The following is an 18030-nucleotide window of genomic DNA, read 5'->3' as shown; positions in this document are numbered from 1 at the left end:
ATTTATTTTACAGCGGAGAATTCTGTGTTAAAGTATGAAATGGTTTAAGTGGTATTTGTGTATCTCCGGTTCTGAAGGTCGCAGCAGGCTGAAACTTGGATCATATGATGTCCCAGTTCCGGCATTAAGATCTGGAAAGTTTGGACCCGCTGGACCTAACGGAACCGGATATTTAAATATGTCTGTGTTTTAACTTTAATATTGTATTCCAACGCGGGGATAAAAACCCGCGCAGATTCCTTCAAACAAAGGAATGCAAATGGTCAGGGGGGCGACCCAAAGTCCAGGAACCAAGTACTGATCAAAAGACTCTGCCACTTTAACTGTTTACCTGAGGGCAGAGAAGCATCAAACTGGATTGGTTTGTAAGTGTTATATCTACACCTACAAACAATGAAGATCCTGCCAGATACTTCATCTGGTAGACTGGTCGTCGCCCCTGATTTAATTATGGGGCTACAGAAATAAGAGCCTCAGAGTCCCAGTACGCATGGGCTAACTAGCTGGGAGGCATGGGTTAAACTGTGTCTCCACGTTGGGGATTGGATACAGATAATTGTTCACCAATAGTCTGTATTCAATGTTAAGAATAGGGTTACAAAGGTATATAAACTGTGTCAACCCTACAGTTCTTGTTCTTCTGATTTCATCTTGAATGTCACCGGATGGCTGGAGAATTGCTAGCTGATACATCTCCATTCCCCAACCCTAAGTAAGTGTTACCTTCTTGTCTGTTAATTGTACTATATTGCTGTGTTCACCTTTTTAAGGAATAAATATATTTTATTATATCTAAGCCTCGTTCAGTTCAACCCAGATATTTGGTGCTCATTATATCTTGTTATAAGTTACCGTGACAGTCCTGGATCATCAATTCTTCACTAACTGTATTTGTGACACAAGTGGGAGCTTCTAGCGCTGAACCAAGCGCTAAGTGAAGAAGTGTGCCTGTGAATAAGTGGCTGCTTTGAAGATGGGTATCACTTCCTAAGCCGTAGACCTCTAAACCGCAAAGTCAATTGGATAAGTGGTTTGCGGTCTAGCTGAAGTGCCGTCTTATCAAAATGTATCCAGTGGTCGTGTTATCCACTTGAGCTGAATTGTTGGCGTGTGTCAACGGTTACCGATCAAAAGCCAGCACGGATACATTGTATGCAGGCTTATAAGCCAGACCAATTATAGGTCAAACCGCAAACCATATCACAGAGCCCATTCAATTAAGTGGATAACTTGCGCAATGAAAGAGCTAGCACTCTAATTTTTGGAGAGCACTCAGTTACACATGTACCATGAACATACATATGAATTTTATATTTGTTACACATGCAGAACATACATTTATAAACATACTGTATTTCAATGGTGTTAGAAATGCAAAGGCAGGAAACCCTTTCTGCCGGTCCGGCAATTAATCCATTAACATGCCCATATGTTATGAATGAATGAGCTGAGGGATTTTTCATCTCTGGACTTCAAAGGGCACCCTGCTAAGGTGGTGCCCCAGTGTCTAAGAGAAGTCCGAAGTTGAAAAGCTTCAGAGACCCTAGGTGTTAGGGTGGCCGGGATATTGTTAAGCACTTCACACTTGGTAGCCAAACCCCAGACTTACTGTCGTCAGGTAAAAGGTTGGGCCCAGTATGCCAAGTAGCTCAGGTGTGAGGTTAGCACATGCTCTGTGCAAACCGGGAAGCAACTTCTGCCCTCTTTGTAAGGTACTGGCAAGTCTGGGATAGGTGGGGAAAAATATTCCCACGAGAGGATTGGGTGTATATGTTAGTTTTAGGACCCGTAACCCTATAAAAATGCCTGCAGCCCAGTCCCAGTCAGATTCACCTAAGTTCAACCAAGAAACGTCATAGTTTAAGCATCAGCAGTTCCGGAGTGTGAGGGGTTAACTACAGCGTAACGAAAATTTGCACCCCTCGTCCAGAATTCGTTTGAGCTAAGGATTCCCGAACGAATCCTGTAAGGACATTACAAAATCTTTCCCTTCGGATATAGGGGTGGCAAGTGGCTCCCCTAGCCAAGGGACTGCCGCACGACTTAAATCGTGCACCCACTTGCATGCGTGCAGGGGTGCCCAAAGATTTTGTTTAGTTGATTTTGTTTCCCCATCCCAGTAAGTGTTTCATTTACTGTAATTGTGAATATTGTGTGTTTGTCTTAAAAGGAAATAAATTACAATTTATTTTGCCCATCTTGTGTGCTCAATCCAGAATCCCGGTATTAATGTGTTGGTAAGACCTGGTCTACCGTGACACTCAGGACCTTGCTGAAGCGGCAATCAATGGCACCACTCACAGATAATCTCAGACGGCATACCTCTTACAAAAAAGGGGAGAGAATTAGGGAGTGATCAACTAAACCATACTAATTGTAATGATCAATGATAACTAAACAAATCCAATCGATAATTGTGAGATGGGTGCAAACTGTGAACTGAAAAGTGAATCAGTAAAAAATGAAGAGTACAAAAATGATTGTTCCCCAAAGAAAATTCACTTAAATGCACACCACTAGTTAAGATATAACTTTTATTATTAATTACTTAAAACATATATTACCGAGAGTGTGTATAACAAAGTTAAAAAATGAATTAAATCAAATAACACATGCACCAAAGTCTCCTCTCATGTATGAACACTCCTACACACAAATAATAGTAGGGTGATAGAGGCTAAATGGTGCAATCAGCCAGGGTGAGAGAACCCACCAATTCAGTGATTAGCTCAAATGATTTATAAATAGTACTAACAAATGAGATGGGATACTGCCTACACAGATAAATATCCCCTTAGGGCTAATCAGTGCTCCCCACACTATCCTACAATAAATTGTAGATGTAAGTATACAAATAATGCAGCACTGGTGCAGCCAAATTCACAACAGGACAGGCTGTCTTATGTCCCCCTTGCACAGTATAAATGCATATATAGCATGTTAACAACACCAATGTCCCTCAAGGGGCACACTGTGAATAACCAGTACTGCTTACTGGACGGCAGGTACACTTCCCTCTCTGTTAGATTACAAATGATAGTATATACTGGAGAACACTGTTTTAAAACATCTCCATAACGGAGACTGATGACAACATCATGTGCCCAACACACGTTTCCCTCCAGCTACGTAGTTGGAGGGAAACGTGCGTTGGGCACGTGATGTTGTCATCAGTCTCCGTTATGGAGATGTTTTAAAACAGTGTCCTCCAGTCAGTTGATCAGTGTTATGGCCTCTATATAGTATCATTTGTAATCTAACAGAGAGGGAAGTGTACCTGCCGTATCTTAACTAGTGGTGTGCATTTAAGTGAATTTTCTTTGGGGTACCATCATTTTTGTACTCTTCATTTTTTACTGCCATACCTCTTAGACTGTAATATACCTCATGAATTATATAGATCCACGTTTCTCTTCTTTTTTCTATCTCTCTCTATCTCTGTTTTATGAATTTTGGAGAATCACTTAAGTTTTATTCAAGCGCTCATAATTTATAGAATATATTTTTATAATTTGTTGTATGTATTAAAGTTGTATTAGTTTAAAGACCGTTTTAGACATTAATGGTTAGGTATTTTGAGCACAGAGTTATGTACTCATTGAGAGAACTTGTGACTTAATTGATTGGTATTGTACACTCTATATAAACATACAACCCATTAAGGGTACTATTCTTCTCCTGACGAAGCTGACAAGCGCAGCGAAACGCACAGAGCCATTGCCAAGTGCTGCAACGCTGGGCCTAGGAGGATTCGCCGATCCCAGACTGCCCCCCTCTCTCTGTCCCAAAAGACCGGATGTGACTTCATCCTAACCGGAAGTGACGCAAGACGCGGAACCGGAGAACAACATACACACGAGGAGAGTGAACTGAGGGACAGGGAAGTGGCTTATACCACTTCCTCCACGGCACGAGATGTCCTTGGGCGCCCAACAGCATTTTATGTGTCCATGTTATATGTACACAATGTGAGCACATATATTATCCTGCCGTTCTTTTTAGATAAAGTTTTATTTGGTCTGCACAATTGGTCTTTTCCCCTTTTCTCTGTTGTCTCTCTGAGATTGACCAGCTACACTTTGCCTTGATCCAGCCATCCTTTATTGTGTGAATACCTGATCCAGTCGTCTGAATACTCATCTCTCTCGCTGCTTACTCTATTAGACAACACTAATAGACAAACTAGTAGGCATTATGCAAGATCCAAGATTTATTCTACATCCAGACTCATCATACAGTAGTACACTATATTTGTCTCTTTTTTATCCTTGGGGTAATCTGGATAACTACGCCCCCTTTGAATCCTGGACTACACTTTTGATTGTGCCATGACATGATTCCACACAACTGTATGGTGAAGACCAAACTCACAAAGTTTCTGATCTTTATATAGGGTGGGGCCTTCTAAACTCTCGCCTGAAGATCTACCTAATTATTTACACATTTAATTTAGCTGATAAAACCAGGGTTTTACTTCCTTTTGCACATACCCTGAATCTTAATTACTCATTGTTTGTCTAATTCATACAGTACATAATTTTGTTTCAAAAGACATGGAATTGGTTAATAAAAACCCTACTGGATATTTAAGAAAAGACTACTTTTGATTCATGGTTATCATGCAAAAACTATAGAATTTCTATAATTACCACTGGGGTTCACTAAACATTTTCTCGCCACTGTAGATGCTACAACTCAGGCATTTTACAAGGGAGCTTCACTAAGACATTGAATTGGGAAAAAAAGGGAATTCAAATTTACGGCGAACACTTATCACCTACGATTTGCAGAGGACATTGGTATTTTTGCCACAAGTCCAGAAGACCTCCAGCACCAAATCAGAGAATGCCACAAAGCAAGTAACAAAGTGGGTCTCCATATGAATCTCAGCAAGACCAAAGTTATATTTAACAAATGTGCCAACTCTACAAAGATTTAATTAAATGGAAAACACTAGAACTTGGACGTAGAATGGATTGGAACCTTTTGAATAAATTCAATAGGAGAATGAAGATGACTCGGAGTGCATTTTGAAGAAACACTGCAATATTTCAAGTGAACCGTCCACTATGTTAGAATGTTTTCGACCAGTGTATCCTGCGTGTGCTCGAATAAGGATGGGAAACTTGGACACGAAATGCGAAGATAATTTAGAAGCTTCAGACAACACTAAGAAGTATAGAGGTGTATGCAGGGTATTACCTGAAGATATGGACATTGATGAATTTGCTTTAAGCAACCACAAGTCTTTGACATCATCACATGGGGGGGGGGGGGAGGGGGAATAAAATGGCAGCGTGACAGACATATTGTAAAAATAAATGACCAAACTTTGACAAAGATGTTACTCTAATGGTTATAAAAAGACCAAGACTACAACTAAAAGTAAGATGGGAGGATGAAATCATTTAGACTTTAAAATATAAATTGTAAGAAACTCAGGAACACTTTGCCCTTGTTTTTTTTAGCATTAGCTATGCCCACATTTTTCAATTGCCATATAGAGTACATATATCTTTTTTAAAGAAAATATAACTTTTATTTTGTATCTTTAAGTGCTTTGTCTATTATGATTCACAATTTGTAGAGCACATAAAATAACAGAGTAAACTTAGTTGCTCCCTTTGGATTAACTTTGATCTTATTTAGTAGATGTCCCAGTTTACTGAAAGCAAATTATGTTTAGCTTTATTGATTCAATACATTTTGTGTGTGTCCAGGAGAATCAGCGCACCTCAAAAAAAAAGGAGAAAGAAAAAAAAGGGAAAAAATTGCGTAGCACATTCACAGATATCTTCAGCACAATCAATGGTAAGGTATGCACTTACATGAAAGTGTCTGGGCCCAGGCACTAGGAGGTTTCTTTACTTCTCCGCTCCCACAAGGTGACACTCACATAGAGTATACATAAAACGGGACCAGCTTTAGCACTTTTTCTCCTCAGGTGTTCGCGACTCCCCGTTCTAGCCGGCGTCCTACGTCACTTCCGGTGTTCAAGTGCTGTGCAGATACTGGTCCCCCGGCAACCCTACGTGTTTCGCAGGTAGTTCCTGTTTACTCTGGGGTATGTATGGTATGTCCGTGTGTCCCCTCCTAATATATCCTTTTCTATTGCTACACTGCAATTAATTTTAATCAGATGCTTTACAGGCAGAAACACTGAATTGGGATACAAATGGTGGGCATATACACACAGAAACTTGCATAGTATACACTTCACACAAAGTAAAAATAAAAGCATGACGAAACATATTAGAGATGAATGATCCCATAGATCTCCTTTGGAAAATTTGGCACTAAATAAATTTAGAAGGTTGTTAATTAGAACTAAATCTAATTAGGATCATAAGATCATGGACATATGGATCATTTATAGTTCATATCATGCTCATTCAGCAAAAAACATGGATAGAAATGTGAAAATGTATGAACTTTTTATAAATTTTCTCTTATGTTCTGAGAAGATAAGTACAGCAGAGTTATGAAATGGATGAGTATCTAAACTGAATTTCATAATAAGAAGCAGGTTTTGAGAAACAACTTCTAGGAAACAAATTTTATGCTAAGAAACAGCCTAAATCTATATTTATGTTGCGACCCGAGTTACTCCTTGTTAAAGAACTTGCGTCCGAAACACGTATGAGGGTGGCACTACCCCCGTGGGTGTTGCTTATTTGATTAATAAATATATTGATTTTTAACCACCTGGCTCCCTGGCAGTGCGCTGCTGTTCTCTTCTTTTTGCGTTGGATCTTCACATCAGCGGCTGGACACGCCATCAGGGACTCTTGGAGGCTCAGGAGTGGGTAAGAAATGAGCATTATTTCTCAATGTTTACAAGTGTATGCAATACCAGTTTTAATTTAGTTTGACTCCAATGAGTTAACTACAAGTGAATTGATTTTCATCTTGCTGGTTCACTTCAGGAGACACTATTATCAACTGACTGGTAATTCACTTATGCTATTAATCCAGACCCACTCCATAATAGAGCATCACTCCAGAGCCTGTATTTATATCATTAAGGACGATATATATTCCGGACATTTTGGAGCACCCACTTTACTATATTCATATAAATCCATTTAGTGCCAATCAAATTTTAAAAGGAGATCTATGGGATCATTCATCTTTAATATATTTTGTCATGCTTTTATTTTTACTTTATGTATAATTTGTGTATACTATGCAAGTTTCTGTGTGTATATACCCACCATTTGTATCCCAATTCTGTGTTTCTGCCTGTAAAGCATCCGATTAAAGTTAATTGCAGTGTAGCAATAGAAAGGGATATATTAGGAGGGGACACACTGACATACCATACATCTCCCTGAGGAAGCAGGAACTACCTGCGAAACACGTAGGGTTGCCGGGGAACCAGTATCTGCACAGCACTTGAACACCGGAAGGGACGGAGAACACTGGCTGGAACAGCGGTGCTAGTCGCTATCACCGGAGAAGAATGTGAGTGTCACCTTGATTTTTTTTATATATAAAGTTGGACTTATTAAGAAGAGGCTTCGGAATCCTGTTTATCTGCTGTGGGAGCGGAGAAGTAAAGAAACCTCTTAGTGCCTGGGCTCAGGCACTTTCATGTAAGTGCATACCTTACCATTGATTGTGCTGAAGATTTCTGTGAACGTGCTTCACTATTTTTCCCCTTTTTTTCTTTCTCCATTTTATTTGAGGTGCGCTGATTCTCCTGGACACATTTTCACTTGGAACTGGGAACAGTTCTTTTTCAAGCAGCACGTAATATTTACCTGTTTATTTAGTTCAGATCACGTTATATGTTTAACGTATCCTTATTTGGTCATATCAATACATGTTCTGTTAAGTCATTTTATCTTTCAAGACATTCATCAAGTTTAGCTGTTAACAAAAACTACTGAACTAAGAAATTAATCCATTAGCCATAGTATAAATAGTAAAAAAAAAATGTTTGTTTATATACGCTTTGTACCCTAAATGTAGTTTTTGAAAAAGTTGTTACTTTAACTTTGCAGTGCCTTAATGACGTACCTGATGAAACTATAGAGTTGAGCACATAATTTTTCTGTATTTGTATTGTTTACACCGTCGGGTTTCTAATTTTGTGGTACCTCAAGGTTCTAAGTTAGGTATAATTTGCATGAATTTTGTTAGAATTTTTAATCATCAAAATGGCTGGTGTAGATAACCAGTGTGTCTTCCAGTATGTGCTTCAATTCAGCATGCTTTAGTCGCTTGTGGAAGACTTATTCTAAGCACAGTCTTTCCATAATGTGCGTAGCTTTCTCAACTCTGCGGAGGACTCAAGCTCCTTTTTCCATTTGACCATGTCTTCTTTTACTCGCTTGGCAACAAGTTTTTTCATGGATTGTGTGGTCTTCTCTTCCCTGTTACTAGGGTGACCACCTGCATCTGGCTTAGCATCACTAATCTTGGGCAGCTCAACTGACAGAGTTTTCATTAACTCTGATTGACTCCAGTGACATCTTTCTTTGGCACTCGGTAAACTTATAGTCTTGGGCCTCTCTTTCTCGATGCATTACTTTATTAATCCTGTCCGCTTCTCCCATGCGTGCAGAAGTCCCAAGTGATGTCTGGCGGGGTATCTCTGCTAGAGTAGCACTGTCTTGAAGCTCCTTCAGTACCAGGGGACGCCAGCCTACAGTTTCCTTATCCATCACAGGCTTATGCACCAAAAAGCAGGACCCCATTATCAGTAGAGAGGTCATTTGCGCCTGGTTCAGTATCCTTAAATTGCAGTACATCAATCTCGCTGTAGTCCTCCTCACACCTAACCGTTACCCGTGGCCTCTCCTTTTTGCAGTCTGCAAACCTGTAGTCTTGTGTCTTTTTCCCTTGCAAAGACGAGTGGACAACTACTGTTGCATCTTTAGGTGTGTGATCACATATACAGTTCTCTCTCAATCTAGCTAAATACGGAACTTTATACTGGCTATTTTCATCGTGAGGAATCAAGTTTGGGCAATGTGGGTGTGGTAGCATGACTGAATTGGTATTGTACTTGTCAGGCCTAGTTCGGATTCTTCTTTCCTGGATTTTGGGGAAAGCCGGTTGTGGCACTGAAACGGTATTGCGGATGTGTTTATAGCAACGTACAGCTTGCTTGGTTGTAATGTAGGACCTATACTGTATCTGGACAATCACACAAGCAGCTTCCTTCATTTTCCTGTAACATCTTTGCTGCAGATACTTCCTAACATTGACTGGACCTCAATTACAGATTGATTCAAATGTTTATACTTCTTTCTTTGTTTTTGCATTCTCCATATTGACTGGAGAAAGCAGGCTGCTTTACTCTGGTGACAAAGCTGACGAGCTTTCGTTCCAATGTAGGCCATCTGTACGATGACCGTTGGAGCATTGCGCAGACACCTATCTCCAATCTTCCTTGGATGAGAGCTCTGTAGAATTTCTGAAGTGTTAGAATGCTTGTCTTCTTTCTTTCCGAGTCTGCTCTGGTCTGAGAGAGTTCTAATTGAAGACATGGATTTTCTCTTTTCCTGCTGACGAGCGCCCTCTGCTTCTGTATGTGCGAACTGAACTTCCAATTATTCTTGTTGGATTTGTTTCTTCAATTTCTTTTCTTCGTGAAGCTTCTCATTTCCTTTACTGACTTGATTAGTCAGATATGAAACCTCCTCTGTCAGGTTTCTTCTCTCTTTTTTTTAAAGTCTATAATATTCAAGACCTTTCCATAGTCATCGTTCAATTTACACACCTCTGTGCTGAGACTTCATATTTTCTGGTGCGACACTTCTAGCTCCGTGTTGAGAGAAGCAGCTCCTTTTGAGAGACTTCTAGATTCCCCCTGGGGACCGAAATATCAGGCATTTTGTAGAAATTATGGACCAATAAATTACCCCTTTCTTCAGTTGCTGTGCTGGTATACTGGATCACTTCAGTGATTTATTTCTGACTTATACCTTTACCTTTAACGTGCAGCATGAACACCTTTCATTTTGGCAGATTACTTTATGTGCAGCCATTCCTTGAGATTATATATATAGTAAGACACTGGTTGGTACGGTTCCCCAGGCCTGCAGGATGGAGGGCCTGCTGGGACCCACACCCAGGAACCCAAGCCACAGCAAGTGGAAGAGGCAGGGATGCCTTTCTGTAAGGTGCCGCCGCATCCAGATGAATTGCCTGGAGAATTCTAGGACGGATTTCCCAGCACCTCAAGTTAAGCACAATATATTTTGTATTATATTTATAGTTAGCCTAGCTACCCAGTTGGTCAGAAAGGGCTATGGATATTTATTTAGCCTCCCATCTGTGGAGTAGGCTTTTGTTTTATGGTTTGTGTTTTGCCTGAAAAAGGGACCATGCTTTTCATGTGGAAAAATAAACCACTGAAGAATTTATTAAGGCCTAAAATACACTGTGTGGGTGCTTTCAGACCGTACCATGAGGACTTTCTGAAACTGTGATAATGTTGCTCTCCAAGCAAACACATTATAAAAAAATCTTATGGCTAAAAGCTTTGCTGTGCCCAGTTTAAATAACATGAAGAATACAAATCTCTATTGTCATAGTGTGAAAGTTTTAAATTTACCTTCGGGGGCATTGTCGTCACAATCCCTGGAAACAAAGATTGAAGAATTTCCGATACCGGTCCTTAGTGTCATATTGTTCTGAAAAAGAAAATTGTATTTAAAAAAAGTCACCAAGATAAGCAATAGTTATTTAAATTCTTTCAACTAGTACTCCATGAAGGCAACATTTTGTTTGGAAGTTTTTTTATTACGGTTTTAAAATCGTTATGGTGGGTACAAAAAGAACCATCCATCGTATAGCATACAGCAAATAAAAATATTACATGTGAACACATTCAAATGTCTTAGGCATGTCTGCAACCCTGCGTATCGCCATTATCTCCTAGCTTATAGCGCTTCCACTGCAGCAAGGGATTCTGGGAAATGACATGCAAATGAACACAGTGTGTCACCTTTTGCGTCAAATCCATTTTGGCATGGACCTCTATAAGCTTATACCTGCTGCATTACACAGCTTTTCAGCACAGCCTGGGATAAAGTGCATAGCCAGTAACCCCTTCTCATAGACAGCTGTGATTGAAACCTATCCCAGCTTCAAATTGCAAAGCCAGTATAACCATACTCACACTGATGAGATGCAAAAGGTCAAAATAGCTGACTATCATCCCCAAGCATTAAGACTGACAGCATTATGTACCCCCACCCATTACCCGCTAACCCTCCCTATTTTATTTTCTGCACCCCTTTTTATTTTGAAAAAATAAAATAAAATGTAATTTAAAATAAATAAAATAAATTATTATAAGCATCAAATCGCTTCTATTTGGCATGATGCCTTTGTTTCTTTGAAGATATCCAAGATCTAAAAATGTGCATGTACATTTATCAGGTTAGTCTATAGAGGTACAGTTTGTACTGTACCTTGAGGGTTGTTAGTTTGCTTTTGTTGGCTGTAACAAGACACTACCTCACTTTAAAGTGACTATAGCTCCTGTGTTTTTTTTTCCTTCTTGTTTTGAAGCAGGGGCTTTCCAGAGCTGAACCGCGTTGATTTTAGCTCCAGGGACAGCCTTCTTCCCAAGATACCTACATAACAACGGGTTGCCGGTAGCTGCCCCAGCTGGGCACCAATAAAATGTCTGTTTAAAGGTCCCACATCCTGTGGGCCAATTGAAATTCCCTTATGGTTCTCTATTGGCCCACGTCACGCGGGACCTTTAAACAGGGCTGAGAAATGGGCATCCCCATCAAACAGGTACAGTCAATTACCACATTAGAGTAATTGATAGACTTGCCTATATAGAGTGAGGACAATGAGCATCTGGCAGGAACCTGACGAAGCATCACTGCAAAACGCGTAGTTCCCTACCGGAGCTCATTGTGTGAGGGACCCAGGCAGCCGCCGGACTTCCGGAAAGATCCTCCCTTCCGGTCCCGCTGTCGGACGCGCTAGCGGGAGCTCAACCGGAGGAAAAGGGTCCACCGGACAGACCCACGGCTGGCATCGGGCTGTTCGTTCATTGTGTGCGAGTGCTACATAGTTGTTTTTTATCTTTTGTTGTTGTTAATAAACTTTTATTCGTTACTAATCCAGGCTTTGCCCATTTCTTGGTATTTGAGCACCTGGAAAAGAGCTATTCGCACACTGCCTCCATTGAGAGCATTGGAAAGAAAGACGAGACTGATTCCCTACAGATTGAAAACAACATTCACTGAGGGAAGGGGCTCACACAAGGCCGTGTGAGTTATTTCTCCATTACTCCTCCACTTAGAGGTTATATTTAACACCATATTCACTCTTCTCTGAGGGAATAGTCTCACATTAGGCCGTGTGAGTCTTTGAAACTAATGTTTATTGTTTCTTTATTATTATATTAACACCATCATCTGTCCCTTACCCCCCTTCCCTTTTCCCACCCCCTTCTTTCCCATTCCCACCCCCTCCCTTCCCTCCAAATCTAAGACCAACTTTGTCTTTCTAATACATGCACTGAATTTGTGTATTTCATTTTTCTTTCATTTCACGATTTCAACACCTTGCGCTGACCACTACACCATCTCTATCCCCATTAAATGTAAGTATCATGGAAGCAAGGGGGCCCCAGAGCTGAAACCTAGCGGGAAATATATATATATATATATATATATATATATATATATATATAAAATTTGTTTTATGGTAAAGGTCCTTCAACAGTTTCTCTGCATCTATGCTATAACTTTGTAGATACAGGAGCTCCTTAGCTGCAAGAATAGAACAATGATAAATACAGAAGAAAATGTGTTATTTTTATATGATGCCGACTGCATTCTATCCAATAGCATTATTAACTAAACAAATGAATAACATCAATACAAAAGGTGCGTCTTCTGGTATCAAATTGATATAAATCAAAATCCCTTTTCTAGATTTTAAATACAAACTAATTTTGATGTGCATGACAATGGGGATTATCCAGATCAGTATAAATTCTCTTCATGGTTCTCCAACGGATTATAAATACTTTCATCTACTGTACAATATAAACATAAAATAAGCCAACAGAGAAATGATGCTAAAGCCAAACATTAGTTGTTTTTTCTCTGGATAGTGTTCATGTAAATTGCAGTTCCAGGGACTTGCAGTGTTATTATGGGACCTCAACTTCCTTAACTAATCAAGATGTACTGTATGTGCTGTTGTATTTAATAATGATCAAGCAAATACTTCAATATAAAAAAAGAAAAACATTCCTTACCTGCATCAGATATTTTTGGCTTCCATACATAACATATTGGGGTGCGAGGCTGTAAATCATGTAACTAGTGTGCAGAACAATCAACAGAAGTATCATGCAGAGAAACAGAAGTGCTTGCGGCCGTGTTCGTCCCCTTCTAATCTTGTACAACTATCAAAAAATGTTATATCATAAAAAGAGTTAGGTGAATATTGCTGTTTATATCTCACTCTAAAACAAGTGCCCTTGTCAAGGAAACGTGCTGTTTTTTAAAAAATATATAATTGTAGTACAATGAGAGGAAAAAGTAATGTTTTTTGTCTTTTTAACCTATTTTCTTTGCACAGCTTTTAAAAATGTTTTCACTAGCTTGAAAATATTAGAGGAATGAAAAAAGGCAACATTTTACATATATTTAATTATATTCTAATTATACACATGCATACACAAGCATTCTATGTACACACATAACATACACATCAGTATTACTATTGTTGTCTATATTAACTTTTATAATAAATATGTTCGAAATAAATAACATTGTATATATTCAAAAAATGTGATATGCCCTTACCAAGCAAACTGATGCTTGGGGCGTGCTCCATTTTTACTTTAATATTTTACCAAAATACCTACAGCTGTATTGTGTTCTAAAAATATGAGAATGAGACAAAAGTGCAAATCACACAAGATATACAAAGAAACGGAATGAGCACTACTACCATAATAAGGTGGTGCTCTCTGGAGTCAATAACAACACTGTAGTTTGGAGCCCTAGTAGGCCATGCTCTACGGGAGCTACAACTTTTTCTCTCTTGTTTAAAAGTACAAATCAACCAGATTCTTCAACAGATTTCCACAGAGTATTTGTTTTCTGTCCCATACTCAAAAGATTTTAGTTCACAAAAGTCATGTATTTGAAAATTAGAATTTGAAAACCAGCACTGGGATAGAATCTCATGTCATGGTGAACTACACATAATAATCTTTTATTGGTTTTTACAACTGAATTTACCTCCACATGAGCTTCCATACTTTGTACAGTATGTCTGAGGTTCAAGGTGTATCCTAGCACATTATGATATCTACTGCATGAACAGTACCCAGGAAAAAGAGGGGCAATTATTGGAAAATTGCTCCATACAGTATGTACCAAAAATACAAATTCCAGTTGAGAACAGTAGGAATTTTGTCTTTGATACATTTAATGCAATTCTTTTCCTCGAACTTGCACCAGCATTGTGTTGATGCATAGACCTCTAATATTGCACAATTTATCAAAGCCTCAAGCTGCAGAATTGGTTATTATGGATAAGAAATTCATTTTCTCCAATGGTGTTGCCCATGCTTACAAGCTGGAATACATGTTTATGGATGATAACAATTACATTGTTAACATTTGTTTGAAGTGATAGTTCATTTGTGTACAAAACCTTATTTTTGATTTGTTGCTTTTAAACATTTCCTTATTTCCCCCTTTATAATCATCCAGATCATTTTCACATACAGCACCGTCCTTCATGCCAACATCTTATTCATGATGTTTGTTTTCTTGCCTTAGTGCTCTCTGTGATTATTATAGGGGTCCGTTGTGTTTGTCAAAAGAATACTGGTTTACCAATGCTTTCTATAGCAGAATTGAAAATGCCATATCTAAAAGTCATTAAATGTTAGGACTCTATTAAAAATTGCTACAATATGTAAACTTTTAATATGCACATGTACTTTACCCTTATCCAAAAGAACCATATGCCCATGTTTCGTATTCCAGCCATTGAAGTAAAGATAAAATACATGATCATTGTGGTAATGAGGACATAGTCAAGAGGAAAAACCTGAAAAGACAATGCAGATGTTAATGCCTTTAAAAGTCAACTAAGTTAGCACATGGTTAAATACTATGGTAGAAGATGTATGTATGTCTTTATTTGTATAGCGCCATTAATGTACATCACGCTTCACAGCAGTAGAACACCATGAACAACAAATGTTATAGTAAACTCTATACAGTATAGTAGGTCAGGAATTTGAAGTATAGAAATGTATGTACAGCTCTGTGTAATCTGCATATATTTCTATAGTTTTGTAAAGTCATATGTACAATTCATGCCCCATAAATGTTATATACCCATATTTCTGTATTGTTTATTTTACCACTAGAAACCAATACTTTGAGATGCAAATAATACTTTAAATGCATATCTACATGAGCTTCAGGAATATTTACAGAGAACCAGTCATGAAAGCTTATTAACATGTGGGCAAGGCTGGAAAAATGTTCCCTACTGTACCTGCACCAGTCTAGCATGGGAGGCCATTCGGCCAGTGCAGGGGCTGGTGCAGTAAAGCCGACGGCTGTTATTTGTCTATAGAAGCAGAGCTGTCAATTACCACTCTGCTTCCAGTTATCAAGCCATATAATGCCTTGCACAACGATATGCAAGACTTTATGGGGCGCAACTTTGTGAAGCAGAGTGGCGAGTTACAGCTCTGCTTCCGAAAACATTCTGCAGCAGCTGTGGTCTATACTTAATAATAATAAAGAAAGAAAAAAGAGAAAAGGATTATCTAAACAGAAAAATAAACTAATACTGTACTAAAAATAAAAATAAATAAAGCACAATAGCTCTAAATTAAAGTTAACCCAATGCCCTTGTGGTTTGATGAACGTGGGCAAAACTGATAGAGTCCTTAAAAAGTGTTTCTCTGAATATAAATCTAAAATTGGTAAGGGAAAAGAACCCACTTCATTGATTCAATATTGCGTTAAAAATAAAAACAATGTTTCATCTGCCATGATTGTGGGGATAGATTGGGTTTCCCCACTTACACGATGAGGTGATAAGGGACACTCAACGTCTCCAAAATGAGTGTTTCTGGATCTATAACCTTGACACTCACATCTAAGGGCTTAAATGACAATTGACATTTGACCTGTTTCTTACTGAGGTGATAATCTTGACGGTTGGATTGAGATTCTATAACTTTATCCCTGACTAACAGGGTCTCTTCCTGCGTTAGAGTTTTGCTCTTTGAAAATGTTTTCTTGTTCTTATTTCTTTTCATATAGTGTAATTATCTCTTTTTGTCCTTTTCTTTTTTTCTTGTAGGGACTGTCGATCACTGGCTGAGATAATTTATTTAATATATTTTATTATGGGTTAATTTAGAGATATTGTGCTAGATTTATTATTTTTCTTTTGTGTACTTCATTAGTTTATTTGTCTGTTTAGATCAGTGGTTCCTAAACTTTTTTACATTGTGCATGCACTGCAAAAAAAAAAAAACCTCCATATCAATAAATGTTATTGCCTACTCAGACTATTGCACTGAAAAACTTTATGACCATCCCAGACATTATAATTGAGTGTCTTGAGCTGTTAGGGGGTGTAACCATCAATTACTGCAGGAGCTTTGAAAGTAATTCTCCACAATCATTTACCGCAGTCAATGCAAAGCATTGTCAGGAGCGACTGTGGAAGCTCATACTGTAGTTGACATCTATACCAACTACGCGAAGGAGCAGTTTGTGGCCTAAGGCCGCGCTTATTGTGCCGGCGACGCGACAAAACAAATGTATTGCCCCCGTCGCGTGCGCTTATTGAAGCGACGGCACGATGGCTTGGTCGCAATCGCTGGAAGTTACTTCAATTTGATTTTTCAGCGACCGTAGCATGATGTCACTGTCGCGTTGCTGTCACTATAAGCGCAGCCTAAGTACACACACCTAACATGGACACAGGAACCCACTATACTTCCTGGGATCCGCCATTACATATTTCCGAACCCCCTGGAGATACCTCACAAACCCCTTGGTGTTTCCAAATCTCCTGTTGGAAATCACTGGTTTAGATAATCATTTTCTTTTCTCTTTTTTTTACTATGCGAGTTCTATGTACTATTTCTCTAATGAGATTTCTCTGTGGGTTATGTTTTTTAAGGTCTGTTCCGTGTCTCTCAGGCTGCTTGGGTCTGCCTCGGCTTCTGTAGTAGTATTATGTGGTTGCTTAGTGTTGGATCCTGGCGTCTTCTTGTTAGGGGTGGGACTACATTTGAGTGAGCAGCGATGTGTTACCTCCATTGACCATTATGACGTCACACATCCTCGGGCCATCGGAATCATGAGTAATTAGGGAGTATATACAGTATAATACTGTACATATTTATTTGTATTGTTGCCCTGATGATGGTCCGATTGTAGACTGAAACCTCTGTATGTTTTTAACTTTGTTACTAGAATAAATATTAATTCTGAAGTGCTCAGCTTCCAGCTCTTTTTCGTGAATTTTTAAAATCACTGTGAAGCACATTGTACAAAAAAAAGCATTTCTACTGTGTCTTTCAAGAAAAAACAGCTCCCAGTACAAGGTGTTTGTAGATACTGAGAGGAAATTGACACACAAATTACTATTTACAAAAGTGTAATATTAATGAAAGAATAAAAAAAAAATGGACCAACTTTTCGATTCCAATGTGGACTGTTTTCAGGAAGAGGATTCACATTGGGACCAAAACTTTGGTCTGATTTTGGTATTCATCCATGTATAAATACACTTTTTAAATATACATTTTTGTATCTCAAGTACCTTTTTTTTTTTCACATGAATGTTGCAATGAGCAAACAAGAGACTATTGACCGAATAGCTGGAGGCACAGTCTAAGCCCAAATAGTTTTTCAACAGTATATACAATATTTTTTGTTATTTTGAGTCCTTGGTCATATTACACTTTTTTGATAGTAAATGTTCAAGCTAGAACAATAGCAATATTATTAATATAAACAAATGATATGATTTTCTTTTGTG

At 38.7% G+C, this 18030-nt stretch overlaps 1 protein-coding gene across 1 annotated transcript in view; it reads right to left on the bottom strand.

Annotated features, from left to right (window-relative positions):
• The window catches only part of LMBRD1 (LMBR1 domain containing 1), a 298972-nt gene that overhangs the window by 43286 nt on the left and 237656 nt on the right, over positions 1-18030 (bottom strand). Inside the window, exons 12-14 of the mRNA XM_075598083.1 lie at positions 14956-15060; positions 13247-13396; positions 10568-10646 (exon numbers count right to left, since the gene is read on the bottom strand). Of these exons, the coding sequence (XP_075454198.1) occupies positions 10568-10646; positions 13247-13396; positions 14956-15060 (334 nt within the window). The remainder of the gene's footprint in view (positions 1-10567; positions 10647-13246; positions 13397-14955; positions 15061-18030) is intronic.

Source organism: Ascaphus truei, chromosome 4, assembly GCF_040206685.1.
Source record: "Ascaphus truei isolate aAscTru1 chromosome 4, aAscTru1.hap1, whole genome shotgun sequence".
NCBI lineage: Eukaryota > Metazoa > Chordata > Amphibia > Anura > Ascaphidae > Ascaphus > Ascaphus truei.
Note: the sequence above shows the minus strand (reverse complement) of the source record. Positions and strands in the feature narration are given on the sequence as shown.